The sequence below is a fragment of the Pholcus phalangioides genome, unplaced genomic scaffold (genome assembly GCF_987345545.1).
Source record: "Pholcus phalangioides strain wild (caught in Gottingen) unplaced genomic scaffold, Ppha-v1.0 ptg000001l_1, whole genome shotgun sequence".
Taxonomy (NCBI): domain Eukaryota; kingdom Metazoa; phylum Arthropoda; class Arachnida; order Araneae; family Pholcidae; genus Pholcus; species Pholcus phalangioides.
The window spans coordinates 21,267,935-21,279,159 of NW_028301594.1; the positions used below are offsets into that span (position 1 = coordinate 21,267,935).

The 11,225-nt window shown below is 39.8% G+C and overlaps 1 protein-coding gene across 1 annotated transcript; it reads left to right on the forward strand.

Annotated features, from left to right (window-relative positions):
• The first annotated feature begins 1,689 nt into the window (after positions 1–1,689).
• LOC149090052 (uncharacterized) lies at positions 1,690–3,240 on the forward strand. The gene has a single exon (XM_089232031.1). The coding sequence runs from the start codon at positions 1,690–1,692 to the stop codon at positions 3,235–3,237; it is 1,548 nt and encodes a 515-aa protein (XP_089088157.1). The 3' UTR covers positions 3,238–3,240.
• The last annotated feature ends 7,985 nt before the right edge of the window (positions 3,241–11,225 follow it).

The window sequence follows — 11,225 nt, forward strand, 5'->3', positions numbered from 1 at the left end:
TGTCATGTGACCTATCATTGGAACGCGGAATTAATTTCCCGTTTAATGGTAAAATTTGATTGGTATTTTTTTAATGATGTGTGTACGTAATTAAGCGTTTTCCTTTTTGTATAACATTTAGTGCATTGTCCTTGGGATCAGAAGAGTCGCCCCGTAGGAAGAAAGTTTCGTTCATGGCGTTATTTTGTCCGGATTTTAGACTTGCCCTTTCACCTTAATTGGTCAAAATTGATGTCGTAAAAATTTACGCCACGAATCAAAGTGTGCGCATTTTCGAAGCCACGCCCACTTTTCAATTTACTTATACCCTCGAAACGTCGGTGAGTTGGTCAGTTTTTGCTTAGTCGTTGGTCAGTCTTGGTTCAGTCTTCCGTGTTTTCTCTCGGCGAGAAAAACGCGGTTAATTTGATGTTAGTAATGTGAAATCGTTCTCGCGAGATGTTGCTTTCGCTACCGCAATAGTTTCTCCATTTTGTTGCCGAGGCAATCCTGAAGCCTGTCACCATGTCCAGAGCAGAGCCTGAGAGTGCGTTATGCCAGCGGAGAAGGATCCGGAGAGTTTTGTCCTATCTTGGATAGGCCGCCTGTTTCCCGATGTCCCTAGAACTTGATTCGAGATCCAAGAACTGTGGCAGGAACACTGACCCCTGGGTGGCAGAACGTCGAGTAACTCGGAATTTGTGAGTATGTGAGGTATTTTCCTCTTTGTTCTCTCTCTCATTCACCATTTCTTTTGAGTTCGTGGCGGTGATCCGGAAATTTGTAAATTTTTGTTAATATCATGATTTCATTGAGGTTAGATCAAACTCCCCCCTGTTCAATTTTCCAGTTAAGTAGAAATTTCTTATATGTGTCTTAATTCTAATGATCGCTATGGCAATGCACCCATTCGTGTTTATTTTAATATGTTTGTTTCGCTGTTTAAAGTAAGGGTTTGTTAAATGTTGATATTGGAAAAGCATTTTTTTTTCTGCAATAAGAGACTTTTGAATTTGCTCAATGTCAGTTTTGAAGTATTTTAAATGAAGCTGCTGTATTGTTAAAATATCTCATTGAGGAAGAAAAGTAATTAAAATTTAATTATCTTAACTATTATAAATGTGTATGTGTGACTTGTAGTGATTTGGTTCTTTTTACTTGTTTTCATGTGGTAAATGTTAGTTAAGATGGAACACTAGCACTCCCCGTTGATAAGGGTTATTTTGTGGTCAAGGTAACCACGCTCTGTATGCCCTATTCGAATCACTGGCCAAAGTGTTGAACGATATTCATATAAGGAGTAAAATGGTCATAGTTCTCATAAATAATAATGTAGTATGGTAAAATCTATCATGTTAGAAAAGACCAACATAATATATTGGTGCCGTTCCCACTCGAATTGGAGTGCTCAGTGCAACACACTGTAAGCTAACAAGGTTTCTCTTTTGTTTGTTTGTTTATTTGTTGAAATGCATCAAGTTTGCCAATGTGTCAAGCAAGTCACACGGAAAAAAAAAAAGAAGTTCATTTGAGAGTATGTAATATATATGTGTACATATATTTTTTTGAGTTTGCGCATTTGTCATTTTGTTGTAACAGTTGAAATACATGATACAAGGTATTGTTGATCGAATCATTTAGGGGTGACCTCTTTCACTTTTTTTTTCTGCATCTCATTGATTTGTTTTGAGTGACACACATACATTGACCATGGCACAAGCACAAGATACACAAGCTCTGTGGCCTATTCTCATGGGTGCTTATAATAATTTGCCCATATTTTCTGGCACAGCTGAACCTTCAGCTCGTGAACTGTTTCGTTGCATTGACAGTGCTGCTGCATTGGCAGGTTGGAATGCCCCACAGAAAAAGCAACTTGTACTGCAGAAGTGTGCAGGCAAGGTGGCCTCACACTTGCGAGAAAATGAGTACAGAGTATCTCAGCTTACCTATGATCAATTGAAAGAGTACTTAATTGAGCGTTTTGATGCTCATGTCACTCCTGAACACACATTAGCACAGCTCACTAGTTCAGTCCAACAGGATGATGAAAAAGTGAAAGACTTTGCAGACAGATTGGAAGCTCTTTCTCGTAAAGCAGTGCCAGTCACTGAAGGTGAGGATGAATCTGTCACGACCTTGAGGAATTCACTCCTCCTTTCTAGATTTACTCATGGTGTCAACCCCACACTTAGACAGTTGATGGCGACACAAGGTCCCACCACATTTCAAGCTGCAGTGCAGATCGCTCACCGAATTGAGTCAGTGACTAACATGACTGATCTCACAGCTTGGGCTGCCGTAGCTTCACAAACCACACCTCAACCATCTCTTCCACAAGTGCAGTCGCACGTGACTCCCTCAGTGTCACACAGTGTTGATTCAGACATGCTAGTGTCACTTATGGATAAGGTACAGTCACTTGAAAAGTCATTGAAAGAATTGTCACTTTCAACTCAGGCTAGTGTACCAACTACTCGTTCACGTTCACCAAATTTTCATTCATCTACTCAAAGTGCTCAACCACAAAACTTCCAGTCACAAAATGTACCCTACAGTGACACTCGTAAGCATCCAGTTACATGCTTTTATTGTGGATATCGTGGCCATATTGTTAGAGAATGTCGCAAAAGGTTGAGAGACCAGTCCTCTCGTCAGTCTAACACTTACTCACGTGGACGCTCTTCTCGTAACCAGTCATTTCATCGTCCACAATTTTCACGTCCTAACCACAATCGTCCTGTCAGAAGCTCACACTCCACACGTAATGAGAATACACAGTATCAACAACATGAAACTAGGCCTACATCACCAAAAACCACAAATGAAAACAATGCACGCTCCTCTTCTCCAAGAAGGGTCACTTTTCAAGACAATGTGCAGACAAATGAAGAGACTGTAGATTGTTCTGAGTCGGACAAATCACTACCAGTTGTTGATGTCACAGTGGATGGTCGTAAACTCCCATGTCTCGTTGATTCAGGTGCTTCGCTCACTCTGATTTCTCATGTTTGGTGTCGGAACAATCAATTGACTCATAAGTACACACATATAACGCCTGTTGTCATTAAAGGTGTATCCGGAGAGACACTTAAAATTCAAGACACTATTACTCTCTCTTTCCAAATTTTGGACAAAACAGTAGAGCAGACATTTTTTGTTATTCCTGCTAGTTCGTCACAGTTGTATGAAGCTCTCTTAGGAGTTGACTTCTTGACTAAGCACAAACTCACTTCACGTTTTCTTCAAATGGTATGATACTGACATTCCCAGACTCTAAACAAGAATGGTCAACTACACACAGAATAGCATATGGTAGGTCAACCAAACAAATCAAAATTCCTCCACACTCTGAGATATTCATTCCCATTGTTGTCAAACCTCGTGTGTCGTCTAATCTTTTGGTAGTTGACAGAAAACATCCACTTGTCCAAGTATTTCATGTATCGAGTTTTTCAAAATCCTTTGAAGTGGTTAAAAAGAATCTTCGTGTTGCAGCAGAAATCCAGGAGTCGAATCGTTCAGTGAAAGCAGTTGACAAAAACATACAGGTTGGAGACCACGTATACCTTTTCACTCCTAAAGTGCCACCTCACCTTTCGAAGAAATTTTTCAAGAAAAACACAGGACCGTACAAAGTAGTAGATAAGCTGTCACCAGTGAGTTTTCGTATCCAGAAAGTCGATAATGAGCAGGATACCCAGGTTGTCCATGTGGACAGATTGTCAAGACCACATACAAAATCTCCACCTATTTCTTTGGACTCTAACGTAGATGAAAATCAGTCCAGTAATTCCCAAAAGCCAGAGTCGAACGAAGAGACACAGTACATGAGTAATACTCCTTCTTTGTTGTCATTTAGTGACATTCCTTTGTTCAAGTCATGTAATGTGCCTGTTGTTTCCAGACGTAATGTACCTATTGTTCGAAGACATGAGCAATTTCATAACCTTCGTCCCAGTGTTGTTCGACCTGCAAGGTTTCGGGACTAGTTACATTATTATATTCAGCTGTATATGTATATATATTTGTTTTAACGTTATAATTTTCTTTGAGTACTTGTGTTTCTAAAAGTATATTCTGTAATAATTATTTGACATATAAAAGGTTTGGTGTTTTGTAGAACTGTTCACGTTCATGCTATAAAATGTGTGATGTAAGAATTACTCATTATATTTTTTGTTTTCTGTGTTTACAATCAAAACTAATTGTGAATGTGCTCAGGAGAAATATGTGAACATACATATTCAAGTTTTCTTTTCTTTCATACATTGATAATATGTAACTGCTGTGTCTTCTTTGGGAAAGGTGATTGAGCTGCCAAATATTTTTTTTCTTTCAAAAATTAGGCTGTAGCCACACACACACACAGTCTGTGCAAATTCGAATCCTGCATAGGGATACACAAAAAGAGAAAGGATTTGTCAAACTAGCCGAAATTTCTCACTCTCCAGTGCAAACTTTCGGAAAAATCAGACGTTCATAGAACATGTGTAGATCATGAGAATTGGTGTCTCTAGACAAAGAAATATTGTAAGATGATACATGTCTCAAGTATTCAGTATATATGTCATGAAAATGTTTGTCGCCATTTTTTGAAAGATTTGTCTTATGATGTAGGCTGGTGTTGTGACCATGGTGAACAGGAATCCCTTATACCCTGTTTTCTCACTTTTAACTTCGCAAGTTTCTTTAGACCCTAGGGTTGTGATTACCGGAAACCACCCGAGGTAAACCCCTGGCGATCCGGTTTGGGCAAATTCGGCTTGTTCGTTTTGTCCGGCATTAATCCGCTGAGTTCTACAGTTGAAGGTAGGGTCTTTGACTGTGGAGCGAGGATTGGGAGCCAGAGGTCGGGCTATTGCAACTCATCGAAATCCTGGTTTTCAATCCATAATCGATTTCTACATCTTTGCCACGTCACAGCACCCCCCTCTCGAGACCACATTAAAAAAAATTTTCCATTCACTATTTCATATGTCTCTGTAACAAGTTGCATTTGTTTACCAGACCGCCAGAATGAGAGAGAGACGGGAAATCTCACATGCTTGGATGTAATTTTCATTTATGTAACATGTTCTAAAGAATATATATTTTCTTATGCATAACAAATGTCCATATGTGCAAAAAAAAAAAATTTCACCTTTTGAATACTAATCATGTGTTGTTACTTGAGTATTCCAGAAAAAAAAAAGGGAGGAAAACGAAAGCGAGGAGAAAAAATTCTGATAGCAAATCAGTGTTAACCATGGATGTGATAATGTAGATGATTGTGGACAATCAAAAGAATCTCAGAAGAAGTCGGTTTGTAGATTTGAAATTTGTTCGTTTGTGGTATCTGTGAAACACCAGATCTTATTTGTGGTATCTGTGAAACACCAGATCTTATTTGTTGTATCTGTGAAACACCAGATCTTATTTGTTGTATCTGTGAAACACCAGATCTTATTTGTGGTATCTGTGAAACACCAGATCTTATTTGTTGTATCTGTGAAACACCAGATCTTATTTGTTGTATCTGTGAAACACCAGATCACTGTTGCATATTGATGATTCAAGTATTTGTACGTTCATTTCTTCTACGTTTTCATAATTCGTGTGCAGAGTCCTAGCCAGGAAGACATCGGTGAATTGGAAGTAGTATTTTGTATTTTTTTGTGAAGGAGAATCAACATGAGGTACTTTGATGGACTTGCTCAGGTGACACACTTTGATTTTATTCATCTGCGTGGACAATATTCTTTTTCCTCGTCTCAGAATTTAGTTATGGAATGGTATAGCGTTTGCACTTGTTCTTTTCTTCTAAAACCACACTTGCTGTTGCCAGACAACTCACTCAGTCACTCTTTCATTTGTTTTCTTTTTGGCATAAACAGTGACATATCCTCAGTTCTTTACCCTGTCACCTAGTTTTTCTTTGTGGATGTTCAGTCTTCAAAAATGTTTCCTGTGTGAAAATTTTTTTTTCAGATCCGTCGGTAATATGTCAAGGTGGAAAAGTCATAGCACACTTTTCCCCCTCTTTTGACATATGACATAGAGTTTTTGTAATCGAGAGTTATTCATATCATATTTATGTGTCATATTTTTGTATCAAATAGTAGATATGTGTTTTGTGTTGTAAGAAAATTAGTTTGTTGTCCTTTTTCAGTTGGGAAAACGAGTAGGTTACACACCTATTTTTTTGTACACACGGTATGTGTTTTCGAAATTTTTGATTTTCCACACGATCCTGATGTCATAGACTTTGACCGATTATTCTAAATTAATCCCCTGGAATTTTTGCTCCCCTTGGTGTCAACAGTGAACCGATTTTGAGGCATCTTCGTTGGAAAAATTAAGAGTTTGTAAAAATTTAAATTTGTTCCAGGATAGAGAAGCAGGAGATGGCCATTTTTCGAACTTTCGTTTCCGATCTCGAAGGTGACGTGGAGAGAATATTTTTTTTTTGTTTGTTTATTTTTGCAGAGGGAAACACACAAAATTACCGCTTTTCGTGTTTGAAACTTTTTGCAACGTCATCAGAATTTTTCTGGAGGATGAGACATACATGCTGATCTATTTTGTGGAATCATTAATTTAAGTAATTCATTAATAATTTCTTTTTTTTTTAATGGAAACTTACACACGTGCCGTTGATATTTGTTAACGTTGAATTTGGATAATGATTCTGATTGGAAAATATTTAGATATTTCAAGAAAGTATTCTATGTGTCATCTTGAATTTAAAATCATGTGTTAATTAATTTTTTTAATTTTCTCTGTCATATGACGAAATTCTTCCTGTATCATTAATTATGCGTCAAAGTATGTCATGTGACCTATCATTGGAACGCGGAATTAATTTCCCGTTTAATGGTAAAATTTGATTGGTATTTTTTTAATGATGTGTGTACGTAATTAAGCGTTTTCCTTTTTGTATAACATTTAGTGCATTGTCCTTGGGATCAGAAGAGTCGCCCCGTAGGAAGAAAGTTTCGTTCAGGGCGTTATTTTGTCCGGATTTTAGACTTGCCCTTTCACCTTAATTGGTCAAAATTGATGTCGTAAAAATTTACGCCACGAATCAAAGTGTGCGCATTTTCGAAGCCACGCCCACTTTTCAATTTACTTATACCCTCGAAACGTCGATGAGTTGGTCAGTTTTTGCTTAGTCGTTGGTCAGTCTTGGTTCAGTCTTCTGTGTTTTCTCTCGGCGAGAAAAACGCGGTTAATTTGATGTTAGTAATGTGAAATCGTTCTCGCGAGATGTTGCTTTCGCTACCGCAATAGTTTCTCCATTTTGTTGCCGAGGCAATCCTGAAGCCTGTCACCATGTCCAGAGCAGAGCCTGAGAGTGCGTTATGCCAGCGGAGAAGGATCCGGAGAGTTTTGTCCTATCTTGGATAGGCCGCCTGTTTCCCGATGTCCCTAGAACTTGATTCGAGATCCAAGAACTGTGGCAGGAACACTGACCCCTGGGTGGCAGAACGTCGAGTAACTCGGAATTTGTGAGTATGTGAGGTATTTTCCTCTTTGTTCTCTCTCTCATTCACCATTTCTTTTGAGTTCGTGGCGGTGATCCGGAAATTTGTAAATTTTTGTTAATATCATGATTTCATTGAGGTTAGATCAAACTCCCCCCTGTTCAATTTTCCAGTTAAGTAGAAATTTCTTATATGTGTCTTAATTCTAATGATCGCTATGGCAATGCACCCATTCGTGTTTATTTTAATATGTTTGTTTCGCTGTTTAAAGTAAGGGTTTGTTAAATGTTGATATTGGAAAAGCATTTTTTTTTCTGCAATAAGAGACTTTTGAATTTGCTCAATGTCAGTTTTGAAGTATTTTAAATGAAGCTGCTGTATTGTTAAAATATCTCATTGAGGAAGAAAAGTAATTAAAATTTAATTATCTTAACTATTATAAATGTGTATGTGTGACTTGTAGTGATTTGGTTCTTTTTACTTGTTTTCATGTGGTAAATGTTAGTTAAGATGGAACACTAGCACTCCCCGTTGATAAGGGTTATTTTGTGGTCAAGGTAACCACGCTCTGTATGCCCTCTTCGAATCACTGGCCAAAGTGTTGAACGATATTCATATAAGGAGTAAAATGGTCATAGTTCTCATAAATAATAATGTAGTATGGTAAAATCTATCATGTTAGAAAAGACCAACATAATAGAATGATGAAGCAACAGTGGCTGCTGTCATGTCCTTCATCGGTAAAACTTCGATCCAACGGCTGAATCAATCGATTCAGGTGAGGCAATATGTGTAATCTTGGGATGACGGAAGTGGACCAATGATATCGATGTGAACTTGCTTGAAACGAGCGTCTGGCGTTTCTATTTTTCCTGGAGCAGACACAGTATGTTTGTGCACCTTTGACTTTTGCAAGGCACACAACATTGAGTCCAGGTGGTGCAGTCTTTCCGAATTGAAGGCCATGCAAAGCGATCGCAGACAAGACGTGTTGTTGCTTTGATGCCTGGGGGGCATAGATTGTGAAGAACATCGAAAACGTGTCTTCGAAGAGTATTCAGTATATATGGGCACACTCGATTGCAGGATGTGTCACACCAGAGTGGTTTGTCTATACCAACGAAATTGCAGAAGTTGAGTTTTAATTAGGAGGAATGCTTGAGAGAGTCAAGTTCGCTGTCGGTCGCTTGAGCTTCTGCGATCTTGGAATAGTCTATTGATGGAGGACATGCAATGGCTTGTATTCTAGAAAAAGCATCAGAGACCTGATTCTGTACGCCTGATACGTGTCATATGTTGGTGGTATGCTGTCCGATAAAGTCTAGATGTCGTGTTTGTCTGGGAGATATCTTGTGAGGCTTTTGACGAAACGCAAACGTCAACAGCTTATGGTCGGTGTAGAGGATGAAATGTTTTCCTTCAATCATGTGTTGAAACTGCTTCACTGCCGCATACGCTGCTAATAGCTCTCTGTCGTAAGCGCTATAATTCATCTCAGCTTTGATAAGCTTCCTGGAGTAGAAAGCGAGAGGTTGCCAGTGCGATTTGACAAGCTGTTGCAGGCAGGCACCAATTGCTGTGTTGGATGCGTCTACCATGATAGAGAGATCGGCTGATGGATGTGGAAAAGCAAGAAGGGTTGCAGAAATGAGTTTTTGCTTGCAATCTACGAAAGCTTGGTTTGATGTTTCCGTCCACTCGATCTTCGCGTTGCTTTTGACTTTTTTTTGAAGATATGAACATAGTGGAGCTTGTGTTTCTGCTAACCCAGGAAGGAATCTTCGATAAAAATTCAACATTTCCAGAAAACGTTGAAGTTCTTGGATGTTTGCCGGTCTTGGGAAATCTTTTATCGCTTTCACTTTATCATAAAGAGGAGAAATTCCTTTTGATGATATCCTGTGTCCAAGAAATGTGACTTCATCTTGGAAGAATTTGCACTTCAGAGAGTTGATCTTTAGACCATGCTCGGTCAGTCGTTTGAAAACTATGTCCAGGTGCTGTTTATGCTGTTCAGAGTTTGTTGATGCGATGAGGATGTCATCTATGTATCCCGCTGAAAAATTGAGACCAGCCAACACTTGGTCGATGTACCTCTGGAATGTCTGGGCAGCATTGCAAAGTCCGTAGGACATGGAAATTCATAAAGCCCGAAAGGCGTGATGACGGCAGTCTTGGGCACGTCAGCTTCTGCCACTGGAATTTGTTGATATGCCGAGACGAGGTCGATGGTCGAGTAGATTGCAGTCCCATGAAGCATGTGGGTTAGGTCATGGATATGAGGAATGGGATATCTGTCTGGTGTGGTGATCTTATTTAATTGACGGTAGTCACCGCAGATACGCCACGCACCGTTAGGTTTCTTGACCATATGAATTGGACTGGCCCATGCACTATTTGATGGCCGACATAATCCTTGTTTTTGCATGTCCAGAAATTGCTTTTTGGTGCAAGATAACTTTTCTGGAGAGAGACGGCGAGCTTTAGCAAAAATGGGCCTACCTGTTGTCTCGATGATATGCTCACAGCATGGTTTAGCACTCAGTGAAGATTTTCTGAGCAGGCTTTGATAAGTTGTGTCACAGTCGAAAAGTTTGATTGAGTGTACTTCTGACTTCTTTGGTTGACAGTTTGCAGTGAGTTTCGTCCTCATGTTGGGGAGACATTGTCGTCGTAAGTCCGGAAGCAAATTGAAGTTGTACAAGAAATCGGCTCCAAGAATCGGTTTCATTACTGCAGCCAAGAGGAAAGTCCACCTGAAGACTCTGCTGAGTTGAAAATCTAAAGTGACTGTTCGCTCACCATAGACGTTTATTGGAGATGAATTTGCAGCGGAAAGTTGGAGAAGTGGTTGACGTTTGTCAGTGCTGCATGCTGGGAGTATTGAAATGTCAGATCCAGTGTCCACAAGGAATGAAATGTTGGTGCTTGGATCGACTACGAATAAGCGACGAGATGTCGTTGGCAGGGAGCATGTCGCTACTACTCTCCGCCTTCGTCATTTTTTGTAAACCTGCATGGTGAATTGCACCTTCTGGCTTGATTGCCAAATGTCTTATGGTACCAACAAAATTGCCTATCCGGCAATGTAGGTAGTGGTGTTGATCTCTTTGAACGGGAGAAACGCGAGCGCGAAACACTGCGGGAACGCACATGCAAAACTATTTTCAGTTCGCAGCGTAGTTGGGCAACCTCTTCTTGGAGTTGTGCGATCGTGTCCGATTGTTGCCTTTTTTCCACAGCGTCTACATGAGGTGGGCTTGCTTCTTGGATCTTGTCGGCCAGCTCTGCTATTTTGTCAAGGGTTAGTGGGCTGACGGCAGCGAGTATAGATCAAGTGGATTTGGGCAGTTGTTGCAGGAAGAGTTCTGTCAATAGTTTGTCCGAAACGTTGTGAGATTCCGCTCTTCATTTTAATTCACTGAGAATGTTAGACGGTTTCCGATCTCCTAATGGCTCACAAGCGAGAAGTTTCTTAAGCCTGTCCTGTGTAGACGAGGATTCACTGCAGCGTGTGACTAGTTCGCGCTTTAATTTCTCGTATGGCTCCGAAGTTGGCGGGTTCATGAGAATGTCTCGTACTAGAGATGCGTTATCTGGAGGTAGATTTGCAACGATATAGTTGTATTTTGTTTTTTACTCTGTTATTGGTTTTGGAGCGGCTAACTCGAAAGGGCTTTCACACATCACAAACCATAACAAATGGCGGTATAACTACGGCACTCACCTCTGCCATGGTGGTTTCTTTTGTTTCACGTCCAATGTCGCTAATCTTTACTT